At 48.3% G+C, this 22,914-nt stretch overlaps 2 protein-coding genes across 3 annotated transcripts in view; one reads left to right on the top strand and one right to left on the bottom strand.

Moving 5' to 3' along the window:
• Positions 1 to 5,744: 5,744 nt before the first annotated feature.
• Positions 5,745 to 15,066, top strand: MAP1LC3B (microtubule associated protein 1 light chain 3 beta). Of its 2 annotated transcripts, none has more exons than XM_040571493.1 (4): positions 5,745 to 5,878; positions 8,222 to 8,277; positions 11,059 to 11,165; positions 13,153 to 15,066. In XM_040571493.1, the coding sequence occupies exons 1-4, from the start codon at positions 5,839 to 5,841 to the stop codon at positions 13,325 to 13,327; spliced, it is 378 nt and encodes a 125-aa protein (XP_040427427.1). In that variant the 5' UTR covers positions 5,745 to 5,838; the 3' UTR covers positions 13,328 to 15,066. The 2 variants fall into 2 exon arrangements, with proteins under 2 accessions (XP_040427427.1, XP_040427428.1); XM_040571494.1 differs by lacking the exon at positions 5,745 to 5,878 and adding an exon at positions 7,290 to 7,546.
• ZCCHC14 (zinc finger CCHC-type containing 14) overlaps positions 14,822 to 22,914 on the bottom strand; it is a 53,735-nt gene continuing 45,642 nt past the window's right edge. Inside the window, exons 11-13 of the mRNA XM_040571491.1 lie at positions 22,651 to 22,791; positions 21,086 to 22,558; positions 14,822 to 19,884 (exon numbers count right to left, since the gene is read on the bottom strand). Coding sequence (XP_040427425.1) covers positions 19,829 to 19,884; positions 21,086 to 22,558; positions 22,651 to 22,791 — 1,670 coding nt within the window. The 3' untranslated portion in view covers positions 14,822 to 19,828. The remainder of the gene's footprint in view (positions 19,885 to 21,085; positions 22,559 to 22,650; positions 22,792 to 22,914) is intronic.

Raw genomic sequence — 22,914 nt, 5'->3', positions numbered from 1 at the left:
ACGTCTGAGCACCCTTCTTTGTAAATACGACCAGGGGAAGAGCCCAGAGCTCTCCAGCACTGCTCTTTCAGGCAGGCAGCTTTCAGCCATTACCAGAGGGCTCTTGAAAAAGGATACACTGAGAGGGAAAATTCATTGTTCCATTTCTTTTCAGCAATTAAGGAGCTGATGCAGCTCTCCCTACAGTCAATTAAAGTCTTCACACTCACTCTAAAGGGCTTTGAATTGGTCCCAGAGTCGGTGTCCTCATTTTCTGTAATCCTGAAGTGTTTATGCCTTCCCAGTCTCTGTGCAGGGATGTGCCAGTTGATGGCATATCCAGTCAATTATAACCTGAACAACTAGCAGAGAATTATTTATTTTCCATTTGGCAAGAGGGACAGCAAACTGTGGCAAGACAGATGAGCAGGCTGAGCCAGATGAACAAACCCCATTTGCCACACACAGTACTCGCAGAATGTTTATTTGGCATAAACCTGCAGTGGGATTACTGCTTTGTAATAAGCATACCTGGAGCCAGGACACTTGGAAGAGGGAATATTTCAATGGAAAGACCACAGAATTTTGCCTTTTTTTTTTTTTTTTGTGATGTATACATTCCCAGAAATTATTTCCTCTCTATTTTAAGCTGGAAAATAGCTGTTCTCGTCCTGATTTCAGAATTCCCCACCTTCATCCTTATTGTCTAAGCTGTGATCTCACCAGATTTTGCAGGACAAATTGAAGTGTGGACAGACAGGTCTCTTCAGGGAAAAGCCAGAAAATGTTGCTGCCGATGACTCAGGAAGTGTTTTGCATCCTCCTTCTTTAAAGCTGAGCTCAGTGCCCTCTGTTTATGAAAGAGGGTATGGTCTTTCTTTATTCCTCATAACGAAGTATTTGTCAATCTAATGCCCAGCTGCGGTCTTGAGTACCTGGGGACACCGAAAACTTTACGGCGCTTTTACAAGAAGCAGTTGTTGTTCTTTCTGCTTTGGCCACGGGCCAGCCTGAACAATTCCATTGTGCCCAACACCTCTGGCAGCTCAGTTCTCAGAAGCATTATCGGGTCCAGGACAGATCACAGGACAGGCAGTCAGGTGTTCGAGATGCTATTACTGGGTCGGCTGCTGAGCAATGGTTGTGCAATCGTAGGCAGCCCTCTGAGTCCCTGCATGCCTCGGTTTCTCATGATGTAAATAAGGAGGATGTTTACTGAGGCCACAGGCTGTGTACCACTCAGTTAACTGAAAATGCATAGACATCCTTTAATCATAGGTATATTAAAAATCAGTGGAAAATTTTGTGGCATGCTGTATTATTCTACAATTTCCCTGCTATTCCTCCTGCACTCACACTGTCTTTACTGCTTGCCAAGAGGTTATAGATCTTTTTGAGCGAAAGGTAGTCCATAAACACAAATTATTTTTGCTTACACCAACTGTTTTACTGTGTTTCCTTGTGAAACCAATAGCTCCCATTGACAGCTTGATCCTGAAGCCAAGAAATGTTTGCTGGAACAACAGTAGCAGTAACTGATGAGGGTTACCGTACATAGGTCTTGGGCAATACCTCTTGTATGGAGAGCGCAATGAGTTTTTAGCCCAAGATTCTAAGAAAATGATGTTTTTGTGATGACACTGCATGTGCCTGTGTATTAGTTTGGGTTTACCATTGAAAAAAGCATCTGGCTAATAGTCTCACAAGGGCTATACTCCAAAAGCCTTGTGAAATAGATGCCCAGATAGAAGAGAGAGACAGCGTCAGTGTTCCCACTAAGGAATAGGCACATCTGTTGTTAAACCTCAGAGAAAAACCACACAGGAACATGGTCTGTGAGTGGTTTATTTAGTTTCACTTTTCTCATATTACACTTTTATAGCCCCACAAAAGAGAGAGATTTTGCCTGTGAGGAGTTTGTCATCCCTTCTTGCTAGAATTCTTCTAACTCTAGGGGTAACTTTTACAGAGAAACTTGAAGGTTAGGGTTGTCTTCATAGGATAGTCACTGTCATAAGACAAATTTAAGATTGAGAGGAGTTATTTTAAGTCATTGCAAACAATTCAATCCAATTCTGTCTGAAAAATCTCCCTTATTAGCTGGGTAACAGTTGCATATTGTACTAAAAAAAAGTCTTACGCTGATCTTTAGCTGAGCTAGATCAATAAACACAATTAATGTGAAAATACCTGAGGGAAGGTATTTTGATTCAGGTGAGAATGCAAGTTACTCTCAGCACAGTGTCCTTCCTTTTATTTTATGTGGTCTTTCTCCATATGTCTGGTGAATTTAATACTACTGACAGCTGCTGAGCTAACAGCCCTAGACACCAAAGTGCTTTCTTCCAGAAAGGGTGTAGCACTGCAGAGGAATAGCTTCGTCTACACACTGTAAAAAGCCTTTTCAGTACTGTTTTACCAGACAAATGAGGGGATGTTTTGTAATTCTGATTGTGAAATACATTCATTTTGTTGGGAAGCAGCTGATATGGAAACTCAGTTCTCTCTGGATCTAGGGGTAAGTGGGATTTTTTTCCCCAGGGAAACACTGTAAATATCAGCTCAGGTTCAAAGAGAGAGTCACCATTCATAAGGCTTTTTTAATAACAGAAAAAAAAATCTGGAATATTTAACAGTTGGAAAAGCCTGACTTTTTGTATTTCAGACTGAAAATATAGTATAGCCTACTGAATAGGGTGCAAACAGGAGGATCAGAGCTAGAATCCAAACCCAGCTTGCATTTTGACCTGCTTTGGAAGTCTGGGCAAATCACATCTCTTGCTTCACGAGAAAATAGGGCTGACAGGTAGCATAAGAGATCATTTACTCCATCCCTCTCCCAAAGATGAGATCAATTCTCCCTAAGCTGTTCAAAATAGACGTCTTACTAATCTATTTTTTAAATGTCTGATGGTGACTATTCCTTTGCTTTCCTAGGCAATTTGTTCTGGTGCTCAACTATTCTTACCCCTAACCCAGTGTCTAACTCGTATCGCCTTTTCCAGGACATAAGCTCATTATTTCTTGTCCTAGACTCACTGCATGCAGAGAACAGCTAATTCCCTTCTGCTTTGCAGCAACCTTTTGCATATTTGAAGACTATATAATGTCTGCTTGCAGTTACATCTTCTCATCGTCAGACTAAATGCTTTGTAAAGTATACTAAGACAATAATAAAAATGCTCTGTTGGCTAGATTTTTAAAGGGCTCTGCTCCAGTGTAGTCACCAAATTTGAAGCAATTGCAGTTCAAAAGCAACATTTTCTCATTGTCGAATTGTGCTTAGGCAGAGCTTGTCCCAAAAGCTATGTCCATGCTGTCATTCCAACTGCGCCTAACACTTTTCTCAAATCCAGACTTGCCAACTGTCTGTGCTGTCGACATGCAGACATAGGCTACGGCTGAGATGAAGAAGGAAAGGTCAAGCAAGTCGCAGTGTGGATCTAAGTTTCCCTTCTCACAGTCTCTGCAGATTATTCATGAGCTGAACATGTGATAGCACAGCCTGTCAGCAGATACTCTGATTGTGGCTCTTCCTAAGCACCATATGGATGCTTTCAGTCTGAGCTGCAGCCCTACTAACAGTTGGTAGCATGGATGAAAAACGCGTGACACATAGCACTTAGTATTGTTCAGCCTGCCACCGGGACTCACCTGGACACCTCAGCAAAAACACTCAGTGGTTTCTTCAGTGCTTGTCCACCTGTCTGTAGCCAGAGAGTGCAGCAGTCCCTGAGATATATCAGTTCTGAGAGCATGGTGGGATGCCCTTGCCAAAGAATAAGTTTTTAAAAGGCAGCAATTTAAATAAGAAAGAATAAACTTATTTCGAAACAGAAATTTGGGATTGTTAGTTTTAGATGTATCAGATTTCTGACAGTCATCCATTATGTCTCACCTGCTGTCTCTGGACACTGATGTGAGCATTCACACACCTTAGGGCTGTTTTCTTTTCCCTTAGTTAGTCATTTCTTTAATGGCCTCATCCTATAATTAGCTAGACACAGGAAATGTTTGACCCTGAATCATAAAATTAGGTAACAAATCTTCATTCCAGAGTGTGAGGACAGCATCACTGTAACTCCAGTGTATTGTTCCACTCCAACAAATGTAGAAACCCTGATCATCTGTATGCTGGTTGGAAACCAGTTCTTCTCCCTGTACTGTTTCGGTAAGGATGCTGCCTGCTGCAGCTCTCTGTACCTTCAGCAGCACAAATTGGATTGTACAGTGCGACTGTGTAGTACTATTGCTGCAAAATCACTCCTATATTTCAAAACACAGTGCCTCGAACATATGTGAGAGAAGGGGAAGGAAAGGCAGCTGAAAGTCTACAGCCAACAGCTTGTGTCAGAAAGCTGCTAAAGGAGGAAACAGTTGGGCATTTTTAATCAAGACGCGGTGTCTGCAGGATGAACACTAGTAAACTTGGCTTGCAACTAAAATTGTTTGCGATCTAATCAATTCCTGACAAATAGCATGTGACTGGGCCACAGGCTTGAAAGCGGATTGAAACACCTGCTTCTAAAATTTTACTCTAAAATTTTTACAGAAACCTTCTTCATCCTCATGTCTGTGCGTGCTGATGGCAAGCTGCACGGAGGTCAAGTGGCTTGAGAGATCGTGTTTTGGGTTGCAGACAGAGGAAAGGGAGCAGGTGGAAAGGACATGGAGAGGGCAAAGCACTAAACGTCTCCTTTGCTGTGTTTTTTAGCAGTGCCAGGAAAAGCCCAGCCCTGGGAGCCACAGGAGCCTGGACAGCAAAGACCACCCATGGCAGAGGGCCAGATCAGGAGACATCACAACAAACCCGACACCCACGGTGCCGCCAGAGACAACCCATGTCCCTGCAAGGCGTCTCTCAATGATCTTTGAAAGGCAGTGACCATCAGGAGAGATTGCTGAGGGCTGTGAGAAAGCAAATGCTGTGCTTACCTTGATAAACAGACATTGCTGACTGCCTCCGAGGTGGCTGCAGCTGCGCATTGCTGAGAGGGGACACTCTGAGGTGGCCATGATGGTGTGTCGCTGAGGGGGGACATGGTGGGACACCCTGAGGTCTCTGTGGCTGCGTGTAGTCGAATGGGGACATGGTGGTGTGTTGCTGGGGAACAACATGGCGGGGCACTCTGAGGCGGCCATGGTGGGGTGTCACAGAGGAACAACATGGTGGGGTGTTCTGAGGCAGCCATGGCAACGTGTCACTGAGGAACAACATGGCCAGGTGTTCTGAGGTGGCCATGGCGGGGTGTCTCTGAGGGGGAACATGGCGGGGTGCTCTGAGGCAGCCATGGTGGGGCACTGAGGTGGCCATGGCGGTGTGTCTCTGAGGGAAACAAGGCAGGGTGCTCTGAGGCAGCCACGGCAAAGTGTCACTGAAGCACAACATGGCGGTACGTTCCGAGGCGGCCATGGCAGCGTGTCACTGAGGAACAACATGTCACGGCATTCTAAGGTGGCCATAGCAGTGTCACTGAGGAACAACACGGCAAACCGCTCTGAGGCAGCCATGGCGGTGTGTCTCTGAGGGGAAACACGACTGAGCACTGAGGCAGCCACAGCCATGTGCCACTCGGCCACAACATGTCGGGCCCCTCAGCCCCCCGCACCCGCGTGCCCCGAGGGTGCACGAGCGCGGCTCCACGGCTGCGCGGGGCCGTTTGCGGGCTGCGCCACACTCAGGATGGCGGCTGCGGCTCCCCGGCCGCCGGCAGCGCCCGCCCCGGCCATGACGCTCCCGTCAGCTGACGGCGGTGGCGCTGGGGGCGGCGGCGGGGGGCGGGCGCCGGCACTCGCAGTTGGCCGCCGCCGCCGCCGCGCAGGAGCCGCCGCCGGGCCGGAGGCCGAGCCGCCGCCGCCATGCCCTCGGAGAAGAGCTTCAAGCAGCGCCGCACCTTCGGTGAGCCCCGGGGAGGGGGAGCGGGGGGAGCCAACGGAGCCCACCGGGCGTCCCGGCCCCCCTCAGGGCCTCGTCGCTGCGGAGGGGCTGGGCCGGGGCTGGGGGCGAGCGAGGCGGGGGGAGCCGGGCCGGAGCCGGGCCGGGGGCTGCCCGGTGGTCGCCGTCTCCTCGGGGATCGGCCGGTGGGGGGCCGGGGGGGCATCGCGGGGCGCTGGGGGTCCCCCCCGGGCCTGCCGCCCCCTTCCTGACAGGAGCCCCCGGCCCCGCTTGGAGCGCAGCCGGTGGGGTTCTCCGCCCGAGGAGTCGGGGATGAGCTGGAGCGTGTTCCTCGGGGCTCCGTGAGGTGAAACGAGCAAGGCGTCGAAAAGAGCTGCGTAATGATGGCTGGGGAAATGAGATTAGTGCCTTTCTAGAAAGGACAGCCTTGATAGAGCGGTGCCAGGGCTCCTCTCCGCGCTCGGGGTGGGAGCGGAGAGATTGAGGAGCTCGGTGGCCGTGTGTCGGCGAGGTGGGCTGAAACGCGGCCGGGTGGCGAGGGCTGGCGAGGTAACCTGTTCCTGCACAAACTACAAAATCCCCGTACGCAAAATGGAATTGATGGAAGTCATTGATCCAGATTTTCTTTTCCTTCTTGCCTCTGGGTTGAAGTCAAGCTGCTTAAGACAGCTTTCTGTCCTCCCCACCCTTGCCTTTGTTGTTGTATTAAACGTAAGCTGCTCCCTGCCTTGAAGCTGGCGGGATTTTGGCCTAGCCAAGCCTGTGTTTGAGCTGCCCCTTTTCTTGGAGTCTTCCAAAACTGTTCTCGACCCGTCGCCTGTCAACAGCCTCTGCTGCAGGTATTAAGTTCAACTAGGATGGCAGCCAAGCAGTTGCCACTGCAACAAATGTCGTCAGAGAACTGTGTTTATCTGTGGCTGACTGAAGCCTGAGTTTGAACACGCCATATACAATAATCTCAGCGATTTGCCTAGCTCTGGGTTTATGCTTCCCCTGCTTCAAGGAGCTGTGCTGAATAACATTGCCACGACAAATTGTTCCAGCTGAAAAGTCAGCCCAGCTCCTCCGCGCCTGCTGCCTTGATGGCTGGTCTCATTCACCCCACGTGCCTCCTGTGTTTCTGGTTATTTTAATCTTAAAAAAGGACTTTAATTAGCTAGTATCCTGCCCTTTGAGTATTAACGCTGCTCTCTGGAGTGTGTGGCTTGGGCTCTGAGGTGTGGAGCCTTGAAGTCGCCTTGGTGCGTAGGGCCCGGAGCAGCAGGCAGCGCGTGGGGATGGCTGTGGAGCCTCCTCGCTCTGTTGAAGGCTTCGCATACTAGTTGCCTTAGTTCTGCTTGATTCACGCCCAGCCTAAAACCGTGATTCACGTGAGCTGCATTTCCTCGCTGGGCTCGTAAAAGGCGCACGGACTTAATGTGGGCTAATGGAGAGCGGAGTGACGGGGCAGGCAGCATGCCACCGTGCTTCCTCTCCCGTGAGCAGCACCTCTCCCCAGCTCCGTGTCGGCTGTGGTCAGCCTGTGATGCAACGCCAAATCATCACCCTGAGAGATGGTTATAAGATGGCCTGGAAAGCCCCAGCGCTCTTGAGAAGAACTGCAGAGGTTAAAATTGAGTTCACTGAATCTGAAAGTAGGGTGGAAGCAGATGCAACTGCCTCTAAAAGCAAGTGCGTCTGTTTACTTTGGCTCCGAGTTGTACTTTAGCCTGGTTTATAATATCTGTACTATTATATTTATGTCTGAGGGGAGGTGAACTTTATCCCGAAAACTGGCACAGATAGCAGTGAAATGTCTAGGTACACAAGAATCCACCAACGGCTTCTGCAACAATGCGTGCAGCATAATCAAAATAGAAAACTGTAATTCGGTAATACTAGAACGTACAGTGTAAGCTGATGCTGCCCGGCTTCAGCGAGGCTTAGGTCTCAAATTTTAATTGTTGACAACTTCCTCTTCTGGGATCTTGCAGAAATAACACAGGATATTTAGTCATTAGCTTGGGTGGTGTAACCCGATGCCATAAATTTATGAGATTGTGGCTGCTTTAGTGGGCAGAAAATGAGGGATGTGGGGGGATCCATCTCCTGTAACGCTTTCTAGGAGACCCAGCCAGCATGCGTCCAGTGGTTGACATCTTGGGATAAAGAGCAAAGTATCACCTGTCAAAGGAGAGGTTTTGCTTTCGATGGTGCTGTGCCATTTGAAAACTGCTTTTCCTGATTTTACTTCTGTGGCCTTTACTAACTTGCAGCTCCTGTCTTCAGTGCTTGAGAAATAAATTAATAACAGCATTAAATGTGGATATTTGAACAGCCTTTTTTTTTTTTTTTAATCTCTTCCAGAGCAAAGAGTTGAAGATGTACGACTGATTCGAGAACAGCATCCTACTAAAATACCGGTAAGTCTCATTCTTGTCACTTCAGTTTCTGGCCTTATGTGTTTTTGTTTTGTTTTGTTTTGTTTTTTTCCTGGTTAAAACCTATAAAAGAGCTGTCCTGATATGTCCAAATTACCATTTGGCTGCTCAGGTTTGTTAGGCCTGGATTTCAGGAGCATTCTCAGGCTAGTAACCATCAGGCAGCACGCTATAGCAAGGTGCTGGCTGGGGACCGGAGGAAATGGAGCTTTCCTGTGCTGCCTGTTGCAGTTTCAAAGAAAGCCACGCCCAGACCGAGCTCTGAGATTCTCCAGAGCGTTCAGCTCTTCTTATCTCAGAAGTGGATGTATTTTTCTTCTCTGAAAGAAGAGTCTGCACAGGCTAACCGAGAAAAATGCATAGTGATTCAGAGACTGATGTGGCTTTCATCACAAAACTATACAGAAGGAGACTGAAACGCTTGCCTGCAGAGAAGCGAGCCTTTGCTTGGAGGTCTCCAGGAGTGCTGTGTGTTGTCAAACCCCTCCATCTACTGTTGGGTCACCTCAGGGAGGGGATCAGCCCTCACCTTCTCACTTGCCCTTACCTGGTCAGCTCCAAACGCTGCTTAAACTTTTTGTTTTCTTTTATTTTATGACATTCTCAAGGTTAGAAATGCAAAGAAAGCATCCTAGGAAGCAAAAGGCGGGGACCACAGAATCACAGGCGGGTCGAGGTTGGAAGGGACCCCTGGGTCCCCCCTATTGGGGGACGCAGAGCTGGACGCAGCCCCCGTGATTAGCGGGGCAGCATCACCTCTCCTGACCTGCTGGCAGTGCTTTGCCTAGAGCAGCCAAGAACACCGTTAACCTTCTTAGCAGCAAGGGCACGTTGCTGGCTCCTGTTCAGCCTGGTGTCCACCAGGATCCCCAGGTCCTTTTCGGTGGGGCTGCTTTCAGCTGGGTGCCCCTAGCAAGCCTGGGTGCCTGTGGCTGTTTCTCCTCAGGGAAGGAACTTCGTGATGTGTTGCTGATGAGTTCTTCACGGCTGGTGGGCTCTGGGTGACAGTAAACAATAAACGTAGCTGTCCTTACAGACTTCGGGTGGAATTAGGAAGGGTTTAGGAGATCTTGGGAGGCAGAGCAAAGGAGTCAATCAGGTGCCTTAACCTTTGGTTCTCAGTGCTGAGGGCTGATGATGAGGGAAGAATTTCCACTCGGAGGGAGCAAACCACTCGCAAGCAGCAGTTCCAGCGCGAGGTTTTTAACAGAAGTGGCTGCTGCCTCCGCATGAAATAAACTGAAAAGTTTTCGGCTTCACTTTAGCATTGAGCTACTTCATCTTTAAGCCACTGCTGCCGTTTTGCTATGCTGCTTGGCATGGGGACAAGCAATACTTTATAGCAGAGATTTTCTGACTTTTCTGGAATCTGCAGCCTTCCCAAAAGGCCCTTTCGCAGAAATCTCTTTCCTGACAGAAAATTGCTTTTTCATCCACCTTTCACAGATCGCTTAGCCGTAGTCCCCGAGCTCTGTGACCACACATGGAAAGCCGCTGATTTACAGCAAACCTCTCATTTTAGGTCAGCCGTGGAGGTACTACTAGTAAAAATTCAGAGGTACCTAAGCTACTTGCTCGAGAGGCAGTGATGCGTGCTGGCAACCGTGGCACGGGCCTGCTTGGGTCCCTGGGGGCTCTTTCTGGTTGCCGGTCGTGTTCTAGCTTGGGTCACTGCTGCGTTATCAGTAGCAGTTCTGGATGAGCTGAGATGGCAGTGCCATGCTAGAAGGTAAATCGCTCCTGTGCTGTTACCATCTTCCATTCTGCTGTTGCAAATATCCGTTGTTTCTGGTCTACCTCATTAAAAACAGAGAATATTTTTCCAGAAGTAGCCAGTATTTATTTAAACCGATGTAAGAAAGCCTTCTCCCTGAGGTAATTAAATTGGCTTGATGTCTCTTCACCTGTGCAGCTTTGGAATATCAACACAGCCAGACCCCGTGAGCATGGGAGCGATCCAAGTGAATGGTGTCACGTAGCTGCCCTCGATTTAAAAGCAACAAAATCCCCACAGCTGTGGAAACGGGGGTGCGTGAATTCTGAGATCATTCCTTAAAAGCAAGAGCTGTAGGCAGTTGCTGGGCAGGGTGCTGCTTAAATTGGCAGATCAACGATTTCCTCATGAATTAAGTAGTTACTACCTAACAACCCTGACAGAATTACTGGCTCCTAAGCACGCTGCCTTGAGATTACGAGGAGGAAATTATCTCCTTTGAGGCTTTATGCCCTTCAAAAGTAGCTTTGTTTCATGCAGTGGAGAAACCGGGGAAGGTGAGCAGCAAAGCGTGCTAATCTGGAGCTGAGGTTCTTAGAAGAGATAGGCTGTTTGTCAGGAGAAACTGGGGGACTTGGAGCGAAGACTGCAGGAGGCTGCGGACCTAGGTAGCAGTCCAAGCTCCTGAAATATGCTAGAGGGAAGCGTGCTTTATCTTTTCTTGGGTTTCCTTGCTGCTGGGGTGTTCAGGGCTAGATTAAATGATTCCAGCGAGGGAACTGTTCTAAAACTGCGCTGAAGTTGTGAATGTGTGCTGTTAAATCCCTGTCTGTTCCCTGTTCCTGCAGCGACTCTTGCAGACAGAGGTGCAGGTGACAATAATTGTCACTTTTCCTTTTCGGATTTGAGATGTTGCATTCACAAATGAAGTGGAATCTAACCAGTATTACGTTACTTTGCTGTGTTTAACATGGGGGGTGGAAATGAGGGGACCTGGCACTGTTTCCGCCTGTCACATCTTGCGCTCCTTTCTTTTTGTTTCTCTTCAGGTGATCATTGAAAGGTACAAGGGGGAGAAGCAGCTTCCAGTTTTGGATAAGACCAAGTTCCTGGTGCCAGATCATGTCAACATGAGCGAGCTAATCAAAATTATCAGGTAGTATGCTGTGATTTCGGTGTACATTGTGTCACATTAAGGTGGTGATTCTCTGTTAATTCCCCACCTGGTGTGTGAATTTGGGAACCCTTTAAACGGAAAACTTACCTAACCAAGCGCTTGCACCACCACTAGGACAAATTCATGGGAACGTGCGCTCCCTTTGGCATTGCTGGGGAAAAACTCTAAAAAGAGTTGAGCTGCTAAGTTTGCTTTGGAGAGAAATAACTGCTTCCCAGCGCTGCAGGAGGGAGTCCGGGGCTGCGAATCCCCATCTAACGTGGGTGCTTCTGCTCCAGGGCCCCAGTGCTTCCTGCTTGCCTATTTCGGGCTGCCTTCTCGGTGTTCTGCCTGGGAGTCTCTCTCTGGAGTGCCTGCCTCTCCCCACCACTGGAGGGGGAGTTTGGGCTCCCTGCCAGGGCTCTGAGCTGCTGCTTAGGGTTGGTGTTGGCATCCTTTGACTGTGAAATGAGGTTTCCCTCAGTGACAGAGTTCGGGCCCAAAAAGCCCGTGTTCAGACGGGTGTCATCGCGGCCCAGCTGTTTGCACAGACTTGCTCCACGCTGCTGCTTGAGTTTTGCTTACAAGAAAAGGCAGAGGGGAGATAAGCCTTGAGTAGAAGTTGTGTGGTCAGGAATTCTGTTAGAAGTGCAGTTCTGGCTTAGTGTCAGGAAGGAATGTTTGATTAGTGAGAGTCCTCAAGTGGTAAACCTGGAAGCTAGCAGCAAACCGGTGTTTGCTTTTCGTTGGTCACGGTGCAGCAGGTTCTTTCAGGACACAAGCTGTAGAAACTGACTGTTGTCCCACGTGTCCAAACAATTCCTGCCTTGGAGGCTTCTACAGAAACTGTCTCGAGCAAATCCCGGCTCTTGAAGGAGTCAGAAAGCGAGATGGGGCTTCGGAAGTAGGAACCAGGTGATCCCAAAGTTCTGATGAAGGCCCCAGGCCAGGGGTTTAACAGCAAGGTGCAGGATTTTCCCCGCCTTTTTCCTTTGGCTTTGTTAATGGATGACTTGGTGCTAGCTGGACTTGATCCTCAGCCAGCTCCTTGTTTGTAGCAAAGCCAGCGAGCCGCGTGGGCCTGTCCTCCCCACGCCTCAGGTAACTGCTCCTGCTCTGTCTGCTGCCTCCGGGGTGATGTGGGAGGCTCCTTCCCAGGGCTGTGGCTGCGAGGCTGCAGCAAAATTCTCGTCCCCAGCTGCTGCTGCCACCCCTCCGCGGCGAGCAGAAGCGGCGGGGACGCTCTGCTCGTCTGCAGTTCTTATTTCCTTGGTTGCGCTTCCACACATCTGAGTTCCTATTGCGTGCTTGGTGCGTGAAGCAGTAGGCGAGCCCCTCTACAAGCCTGACTGCAGCAGGAAGTTCGGCAGAACTCCCCAGCTCCCGTGTCTCAGGACAAACGAGCTGGAAAGCTGTCGCTCTCTGCCCTTCCTGTGCTTCTCCTCCTGGGAGGAAGCCTGGGGGGGAGCAAGAGGCTTCAAAGGTTAAACGGAGCTCTCACAGAGCTGGCGACAAAGCAAGTTTAAAAGGTACGGGCCCTGCCAGCCCTGCCCCCAGCGTGTGCCTGCATCCCCAAGGTCAGCCTGGGTTTGCATTTCCAGCGGGATGCCATCGAGCAAAGCAGCAAGCCGGAGGTCCCGCGGGCCGTGCATGTTTGCTGGGTGCACAGGGCTGCTGCTGCCGCCGCCCCAGCGCCGTGCTGGCGGGGAGCACCTCTCCCTGTTCCTTTACTGCCCTTCTGTTGCGGTGCAATAGGGGTTTTTGTCACGGGATGTGTTTGACCGGACTTGGTAGGTGAATTTAACGCAGCTCTGGGGTGGGAACCGAATGCCTTCGGTGAGGGCAGGGCAGCTCTGGGTGGGGACATCCCACTGCTGTCGGTGGCGGAGGGCTTTGTTTTGCCGTCTGCCCTAATGCTTCCGCTCACGTGCGGGGGAACACGTAACCACCTCTGTGCACCCCCTTTCCCCCGGCCTCCCCCTCACAGGCGACGCCTGCAGCTGAACTCCAACCAGGCGTTCTTCCTCCTGGTGAACGGACACAGCATGGTGAGCGTTTCCACGCCCATATCCGAGGTGTACGAGAGCGAGAAGGACGAGGACGGGTTCCTGTACATGGTGTACGCCTCTCAGGAGACTTTCGGAGTGCAATCTTCCGTTTAGGACACGCGAGCGGCTTCTAGCCTAGGATCTCGGTTTAAACTTGGCCATCACCCCCACTCCTCCCCACACACACCCCAGGGAAAGAAACGGATGTCACCTACGCTCTCAGTACCTTAGCATAGTCTTGCTTTAGCAGGTGTCTTATCTTACCTTGCCTTGTTTGTGACTATTAAACAGTGCAGACGAGCACCTCCAGCTTTGAAACCTGCTGTAATATTCCACACAGGCACATTTACATTTCTGGACTCTCTGAATGGAACCCAATTGTGCATGTGACAATTGCAAATAAAGGGACACTCGATTGACTTTAACAAGCAAACAGGCACCAGTGAGGAGCTGAAGTGTTTCGTGTGACAGTTTTCTGGAGAATCTCCCCGTGATTCCGTAAAGCTATATCTTTTTTTTTCTTTTTTTTTTTTTTTTAATGGGAAGGCTTCTAATGAGAGCAAGTATGTTTTAACGTTCCAAAGCTTTGTCTTCTGCAGCTCGATGAGGCCGGTGTCAGTGCTGCAGTGCGTTAAGGCAAGTGCTTGGGGTGAGCCGGGGGAGTACAACTCTTTTTGTCTCCCGTTCTTTTGGCACTGCCGACTTAGGAACGGTGCCGGTTTCTGAAATAACTCATACCAAACACCACAGCTTTATTGTAGTTTTAGGAAGTGTTAACTGTAAAAAATACCCACCTGGACAGGTAACGTTGAAATAAACTCCAGTCTGTTATGAAGTTCCAATGCCTGTGTGTTCCGTGAGACACTGTATGTCCATAGGGGCTTGCTTCCGAAAGACCACCCCCCCTAGCCCGACGGCTTGCCGTTCCCTCGCCCCGCAGAGCGTGCGGGGAGAAGGGAGCCAAGGGAGCCAGCACGGGCAGAGCGGGCTGAGGCCGGGTGAGAAGCGAGCAGCGCCTGCAACGCTCACGGCCCCGGGAGCGCCGCCCGGCCTCGCCTTCTCCATCCGCTCAGCGGCGTCGCTGCGGTTATCAGGCCTCTGTCGGGAGCAGGCCAACGGCTGTTTTACACCCTCCAGCCCGACATTGGACTCAGACGTGCTCCTGGAATGACGAACCCTTACTGCCTAGCCAGTCTGTCACTTGTTTTGCATGTTACCGCCGGCGGGGTCAGGGAGTTCTGCTCCTAACAGCGTTTTTTTGACGTCCGGGAGTTGCTGTTGAGATTTGGCGAACAAATGATTTTATTTTTTACCATCGCTGAAGTCTCCTGCCACTTGCATGGGGTATGGAAAAGCTTGGTGTCACCCCTGCCCTGAGCAGGGAGGCAGCCTGTGCAGAGGAAAGGTGTCTGGTAGGACCTGTGTTTTCCTCTAGAGTCCTTGTCAAGTGAAGTGTTGCAGGATGAGATTACTCTTGTATATTATGTGTCTGTGAACTAACTACATCTGTTACTGGAAGCTAACTTACTATAATGGGGGAAAAAGAAGCAATACTACTGCGTCCTGGCACTCTAGCTCAATAAGGTGTACAATTTGTACCTAGCTACACCTCTTTGCATGAATCTTGTTCACGATGCTTACTTCAAATTTTTTAACGTTCTTTGTGTTTTTATTCCGGCGTAAACTTTTAAATGCAGCTTGTTCTATGTTTAGTTTTTGTTTGTGTAAGGAATTGTTTAACTCATAACTGACAAACCATACTTGTAATTACAACGTGATTGACTGATATTCCTGTACAAATGTTGCTTTTTTAAAATTAATACAGTGCTGATACGGATGGATTACATCCCAACTTAATTATGGCTTGCGTGGTTTTTTTGTAGTCACCTTTCTCGAATCTGCCTGCTGGGAAGGGCAGGGGTCTAATTCTGCCCATTTCAGATGCACAGGGCTCACTCCATGTCCTGCTGACAACGCTCACACTCATCCTGAAGCCTTTTAATAAAGATCATCAGTAACAACCCTGGGAGTTTGCACCCTCTGGAAGGAGGCATTGCAGGTGGGATGACCCCATAAAGCAGTTAGGGAAGGGGGAGAGGCTGCATGGGGGCGTTTCCATACCCCCCCCCCAGCATCTGTTTCTGCTCTTCCCCACCTCCCTCATCTCTGCAAATGGTTCCAAGGATCTTGGCTGCCCTGGCTCAGCCGGGAGCTGCATCAACTCGAGGAGAGCGATTACGAGCGCTGTAATGGATTTATGATTCACAGCCAGATGTCTGGGGGTGGAGAGACAGCAGAAGTTAATGGAATAAAAAAAGACCCTGGTAACTGCCAAGCTGGAGGAGCCCCCAAAGAGATGGAGCCCATTTAAAGGAGAAAAAAAAAAAAAAAAGGAGGGATTCTGTTTAACTCTTTATTTTCCATACATTAAATTTACTCAGATAAAAACATTCTAAAAATGTACAATTTTACTTTTAACAAAGTATAATAAAACATAAAAATCCCAATACCAGAATACTTGACATTTACAATTCAAAATCAAATTAGCTGAATATTAAATATTTACAAAACTATTTAAAATATTTATAAAGTTACATGCACAATTTGTAATACTAGAATTGACCAAAGTAAAAGAAATGGCTCAAATGGGAGCAGGAGTTTCCTTCATTCCTAGTGGAAAGTTATGTCCAAGAGAAGCTGTTAATCTGCACTTGAAAACACACAGGATTTGCTTTCTGCATCGGTACCAACACGTTTCTTGCTTATGTCAGGAGAATTTAAGAGAGCAAACAGGTAGTTCCAAGGGTTTATCGCAACAGATTGAGGGGGCGGGGGGTGGTTGGGGTTACCGTGGCCTCAGCCAGCAAAAGTTTCTCGACTCTTGCCAGTGCCCCGTTAGATCGGCTTCGGTCCAGATCTGCCTGCATCCATCGCACTCGACAGGCCTTCTGGGCTATCGCAAATCCACAGCTCTGAGCGTCCGTGACCGCCAATAAACTTTCTTTGGATCTGATGACACTAAAAATAGCCAGCTAACCCACGGGCAGGGGTTCTGGGTGATGTCATTTTCATTTTGGGAAGGGGTGTTGCTATGCCAAATACCACTGACTACAGGTTGTTTTTTTTTTTTTTTGAGTACCTTGCCCCTGAAGCTTGCCAGCGAGAAATAGCATGAAACTGAATTTGGGGTAATGGTAAAGCTCTAGTGTTAGACCGCTACTGGACATCTGCCACTTAATTTGCTAAGATTTAATGACCCTGGTATGCAGACCATTGAAAATGTTTCACAAAAAGTGAAGCGTGACGTGTTGTTTGAAGTACAAATGTTACGGAAAATATGATCCATACCTTGCTTGCTAAAATGAGTCTTCCTCCTTCACTCTCCTACTGTTCGGCATTGGACATGACATATTTATTAATGCTTAACTCGGAGACTGCCAGTGCAAGGAGTATGCTGGAAATTCCATTCTATTTCTATTCTTTCCACCACCAACACTCCCCAGAGGAAAACACATCTGAAAACGCACGGCAAGTCCCTCGCTCCCCCGGAGGGAAGGCTCATCACCAACTTCTCCGTGCCCCTGCAGGGAGAGGACTCGGGATTCCCTTCCGCCTTACGCTTAAAATCATTTCTATTCCACAGTGAAATCCATTTTGAGAACTAATTCTTTTTATACTTTCAGGACAAAGATAGGAATAAATAGCATACTTTGAAATCTCCATCTTTCAATATACAAAAATAGGTTTTAAGAACTGGATTCTTTGAGCCAGTGAAGCTGGAACTACTACTCTAAAATGAGCTGCCGTACTTTTCGGGGCATGGGGTGGGGAGATGGATTTGGGCCTCTTAAAAACAGATTAAGGATTATTTTATGGAACTAAAGTGCTCTGTTCAGACTTACCAACTTTGGTTGTTCTTGGTACAAAGCGGACAGCGTTTGCTGGCAGATCAGAAGCCGCAACTCGCTGTGATTTAGGGAAGGCTCGTTAACTGGTGCTGGCTCGTCTAACATTTCTCTATTACACTCACGTTGCTTTAAGGTACTCAAGACTTCTGAATTTGAACGTACTCTAAAATCAGACTTCACCATTTAAGAACGTTACCTAAAAGTACACGTAAGCACTTTAAGAAACATCAGCCTTAACTTTACACAAAGGAAACAATCCCAAAGAAAGCTCTGAAGATAGGAATGAAACAGTTTGCTGGATAGAAGTTCAGTTTTATAGTCCTTTTGTTATGGTTTCAACTCTGTGAAGAGTATTAGACAAGACTATGTTCCCAGCCTTGGGCATTAAAATGCAACTGGTACAGAATTTTTTTTTTTTGCTGTTGATTTTTGCTGTTTCGAGAGGGTTTTTAACACTTGCATGTGTGTTGAAACACAGATTATTTAAATACAATTCAGTTTTAAAATATTGTTTTAAAAAAAGTGAAAAAAATGTTAAGGTTTGGCTTTCAGCACATGTTCCAGGCCACTGGAGAGACCCTCAAAGCTGTAAATAGTAAACATTGTCAGTGAAAACTGCACGTTTCCCTCAGCGTAATGCAGTATGACAGATTGTTCCTACCATTGTCTCAAGCTCATTAAGGCAAAGTAAATTGCATTGTCAGTTTTCATCACTTTAGTGTTGTAGGTCTGAAGGTTGCTCGTTACAATGCAGGTAACCTCGAAAAGCAGGCAGAGCCAACAGAAGCATCCCAGTGGTGTGTGCAGCACTGCGTGTAGTGTGAGCTGGGCTGAGAACACACAAATCTGGTTCGTTTTCATTGCATAGGAATAAGAAATATATATTTTTTTTAAACCAAACGTTATGCAAATTGAGACTTTGGTTTCCGTGAAGCCAAAAGCGGTGCGAGCTGCAGGCAGCTGCCTGCGCTGAGCTTGGGTTTTTGCCATCCCACCTCGCGGCGCCTCTCTGGGGATGCTCATTTCTCACTCTGGCCCCGCTGGCATTGCTCACCTCCTCGGTCCTCGCTCAGAAAGCAGGACTGGGGGTGGCCCGGAACATCCTCCCTATTCACGTGCTCCAGGAAAGTCTCGACTGTCAGCCCCCTCACACGGCTGGTTCCTCGCTAAGGGCCGGTCTCTGAGCAGCTCTGCACGGACAGGGCTTCCCTCGCTTTCCAGCGAAAGTCACCTGCCCCACCACGGATACTACTCATCCTGGTGTGAACTGGTGTAAGGAATACCTCCAAGTGTAAACAAGGCTTCAGACTTTAAAGGTGTCTTCCAAATTACAGTATGCAAATATCTCTATGTCAGACATTTTCAAGAGAAGGCCTCACCCATTTAATGGTGTCAAATTCCTCGGGTGAGCCACGAGGATTAGTATCTCCTTTCAACACGACAGGACCAAACTGTTTCAAATTAGCAGTTCAGGATTTGTTTGGCTTCCTCTCAAGTCCTAATTTAGATTTGTCACCCACAAATTATGTACGCTAAGTAGTTAACACCAAAGCTAGTCATCTACAATCTATTGCAACGAAGGAGGCTGACAATAAATCCTTCAAAGTCTTGATAATAATGAAGTTTACTACCTTTTACATGTTTGACTTCTACCACTTCTGAATCCTGTAGCAAAAGCCTCGGGGTAGGAGTCAAAGGTTTTGTTTTATATAAAGTAAAGCAAAAGCTTACAAACTCTGCTGCCAGAGTTCCTTTTTTTTTTTTTAGGATGGTTTAAAATTCATTTACAAAAGCAGAATAATAAGGTTTCTGTGAAAGAGACCTATATACAGTAACAGGACGTAAAGGTTGTTTTGTGTATTACAGGAAAATATCCTTGAAGCCTTTATGACTCTGGAGTCTCTGGGACTTGGACCCTTGGAAACTAAGCTTATTCCACTGCTGGGAACCCAGCACTACCTAGCAATAAGTGAGACAATGAAGTACAAGTTTGTTTCCAGAAGGAACCCAAACTGCTGCGTGTGTTCTTTTGGAAGGGGAAGGAGAGACTTACTTAAGATTTGTATTGTGTAGTTTAAGCCACATAGCCTGCTGGTGCCAATTTTTAAAAGTTGGAACTTCTTTGCCTCTTGCACTGGTCTCAGAGTGACACTGTCTGCTAAAAGTGCAGAAAGCTTGAAGAGTTTTACATTCTTCTGTAGTGCAATCCTTAAAAATCCCAGAGATTAGTGCCTGATCACTTTTGAAAAAAAGTAGACATTTTACCTAGCCCAGGGGTGCCAAAGTCCTTCTGGCGAACGGCCACTCCTACCTTCCGCCTCCAGCTTCCACTTCAGAATGTAGCTGCCCTGGAGTTTGACGTTTCACCTCAGAAAGTCCACGTATGGCAACATTCTCCAGCAAAAAAAGTACATAGGTTGTTGTACTTGCAACAGAAAATGCAGCTGGCCAGCTCCACCATCCATCCAGTACGCATCGGTCCTATGACACGTAGTCAGAAGTTCCAACAGCAAGATCCAAGCATGAATTTGGCAATCAAATATGGGTTCGATGCACCCCTAAGCTAGATTTTCTACCTAGTCTAATAAAGTAAAGCACCTTTGGATTAAAAAATACATTAAGCTTAACAGCAACTGGACGTCTCAGTTTTGTGTTTCAGTCTCCTTATATCTCCATGGCTTACAGTATTTTCTTGCCAGATAAAATGTCAGTCTGTGGAGTCCAGGCTTTCAGAGGGAGGAGCGTATTTCAGCCTAAAAGTACCTGGGGGAGAGGAAACAGAAAAATTAGACAACATGAAGCTTTTCACTCCAGTCACACCTCAGAACTTTCTAAAAGAACCTGCTTCTTATTAGATTTTTAACACAGTATTACAGCATCACGCCAGTTTGCAGCACCCCTGTGATGCTGCAGAAAAGACCAACCAGCACGTGTCTGCACCCAACAGAAATGAAATTCAACGCACGGCTTTACACAGTAAAACCTGCTGGCTTAGGTGTAGTTTTAGGGCTGGCGAAAATTAGTTTGGATGGCAAAAATAGTTTAAATCTGGTCAATTCAATGAAATGCAGCTTTAAAAGACAGCAGACTACATCTCTGCTCAGTTCGGATTGCCTGAGTCAGTGTCGCTTCTTCCCCATCAGCCATTATCAAAATATTAGACACAGAAACTCCATGCATTATTTACATTTTTGCACTGCTGGTAATTGCTGCCTCAAAATCAGTCACTTGTTAATTTATAATGATCAAATATTTGAGGTCTCGCCTGCACTGTATAAAAACTAATGCGGACGTTTGCTATGGACAAGACACGGTGTAAAATACAGCACTTCGGTGCTGTTTGCTCCAGTCAAAGTTCATATTTAACGTTTAAGTTTGTATCACATGAAAATGCTTTCAAAACAATGACCCAACCAAAAGAACAAAGAAAAATGGGGCTGCAAAGTGCTCTCGGTAAATTAACATTTCTCTCTCAGTTGTTTCCCACCCAGAATTCAGGATTTCAAACCTCTGCAGGAGAACCACGTAAGCAACAGGCCATACAAAATAAATAGAGCTACAAACTCCTACGGGGGACCTTTCCAAAGGACCTGAACAGTAATCCCTCGTTTATGTAACTGCTTTGGGAAGAAGGGAAAGAGGGAACAGGGATGTTCAGTTTGTAAACTTGCCGGGGAACCTGAAATTCTAACCAAAATGACCTGGATTACAAGGTGCAAGCAGCACCAACAATTCTGCTGCCACCTGTCAACACAAACACCTTCCTTCTCTCAGCGTGTGCTCCACCGCTTCGAATGCAGCTCAACAAGGCTTTTTTATGCAAGTAGGTGCAAACTGAAGGAGGATACGGCACCGCCACCACGCTTCCTCGTGCCTTGGGGAGGCAGTGGCTCCCCTTCCCTTAGCAAGACCCCGTGCTCGACGTGGGAGCTGCGTCCTGTGCCACCCCTCCGCCCGCTGTTACCTTGTCGATTGAAGTCCATCGGAGGCTGTTTGCAGTCCTGAGCTCTGTGCCCGCTGGCCCCACAGTTGTAACAGGAGAGATTCCCATTTTTTTTGTGACTGGAACCGTTGCTGTTCCCCATCATTCCCTGTGCCTGATAGACCCCTGCCGTCCCTGCCATAAAGTTCTGCATCGGCGGTACCGCAAACGTCGACTGCCCGGTCATCACGGAGTCCGGCGCTATCCCGCTGTTGTACGCGGTGTGCACCACGGGGAAGGTCGTGCTGCTGTTGTACTGCTGCGTGTTGATGTAGCCGTTACTACACAAAGGGTTGAAGGGCAGAAATGGGAAAGTAAACATGGAAGGGCCCGAAAACGGGTGCTGAAAATAGTTAGCGTAGCTGACGGTCATGCCGCTCGAACCGCAGTTCCCGCTGCACCCGCAGGAGCTGCACACCATGCACCCCGGCGGCTGCGGCTGCTGCTGCTGGTGGTGATGGTGGTGGTGGTTCTGGTTTGGTACCGGGATGCTCCCTGCAGATCCGCTGCTGCTGCTGCTGCTGCTACTGCTGCTGCTGCTGCTGCTGCTGTAGAAGTTGTTCTCGGCAACAGACGAGAGCGTGGGGCTGGAGCTGGGCGCAGGGCAGCTGGGCAAATTGGCCATGGTTGCAAATGACGTGGAGGGGTGGCTGCTGGACGAGGCCGCGTTGCTGTTTGCGCAGAAGCTGCCTTGCATCGGCGCCACTGGCACGCTGCTCATTGCAGAAAAGGCAACTTTGGTGTTGGCTGTGTACAGAGCAGTCCGGGGATTTATTATTGCAGGGGACACCGTTATTTGCATATTACTGGAGCAGGAAGTCTGTCCGGCAATGGCAGAATCGGTAGGAACAGAAGAAGACACCAGGAGTTTGATGGGTGGACGAGCCACGTGGAAGACTGTGCTGGATGTTACCGTGGCAGCAGTACTCGTTTCTACTATTAATCCTGGCTGCTGAGCTGTTTTTATCACTCTGTCCAGAGTCGAAGCGTGTACGACTTTGGTTCGAGGACCGAAGTTAATGGTAGACGTGGGTGAGCTGTTCTCAGCAGCCCCGGAAAGCACTTGCAAGGGCTGATGGGGAGAAGACGCAGCCATTACATCCACTACTGTATTCCCAAAGCTCTTTTCCATTTTTATGCTGCCTCTCGGTCCAGGAGAGACTTTATTCCTTTCTTCTAAAGATAAAAGTGAATGCATAGACGATGAAAGCAGCTTCATGTCTGCATTGCCACGCTCTGATTTATGCACTGAATTCAGCATCCGAATGGGGGTGATATGAGAAGAGGCCGCTGACATCATTTGCATTGGCAGAGGATGGTGACCGGACGGATTGGAGCCTGCATCATTTTGCACTGGTAAGACCTGAGCAGTGGGTCTGGCCGAACTCGAAGTGAAATGATTCAGTAACATGACGGGCTTCTCCTTTTCTGAACCATCTAAGTGAATCTCTAAACCTAGGGACAGAAAATATTGGGTCTATAAATACAACTGCTTCACTAGCCCAAGCTGGCCAACACAAGCACCCTCCCTGGCTGTTTCTGCTTACGTCTCTCGTTCTCCTCGGCGCTGTCTGAGCTCTCTTCCCTTGTCTGGATCCCCATGGGGCTGGAAGAAGAGCTGGAGTATTCGGACGAGCTGCCTTCCCGGGGCAGCGGGTGGGCTGGCTGATCCACGTCCACCCGCAGCTCTGCGGATAAAGCGGGCGTGAGCGATCAGGGAATGCAAACGAGAACGGTAAGACCTGCTTGGCACGACCTGGTTAGAATTGTCTTGCAACATCAGCTAACATATAAAGGTGCTCAAGATTTAC

The sequence above is a fragment of the Cygnus olor genome, chromosome 12, assembly GCF_009769625.2.
Source record: "Cygnus olor isolate bCygOlo1 chromosome 12, bCygOlo1.pri.v2, whole genome shotgun sequence".
Lineage (NCBI taxonomy): Eukaryota > Metazoa > Chordata > Aves > Anseriformes > Anatidae > Cygnus > Cygnus olor.
The sequence above is the reverse complement of the archived record's forward strand: the minus strand, read 5'-3'. Positions and strand labels throughout refer to the sequence as shown.

Bases quoted from the DNA above. Each gene is read 5' to 3' on its own strand.
- MAP1LC3B (XM_040571493.1), top strand. From the start codon at position 5,839: ATGCCCTCGGAGAAGAGCTTCAAGCAGCGCCGCACCTTCG. The intron at 5,879-8,221 runs GTGAGCCCCGGG...AATCTCTTCCAG, and splicing joins CAAGCAGCGCCGCACCTTCG to AGCAAAGAGTTGAAGATGTA. The intron at 11,166-13,152 runs GTAGTATGCTGT...TCCCCCTCACAG, and splicing joins GAGCTAATCAAAATTATCAG to GCGACGCCTGCAGCTGAACT.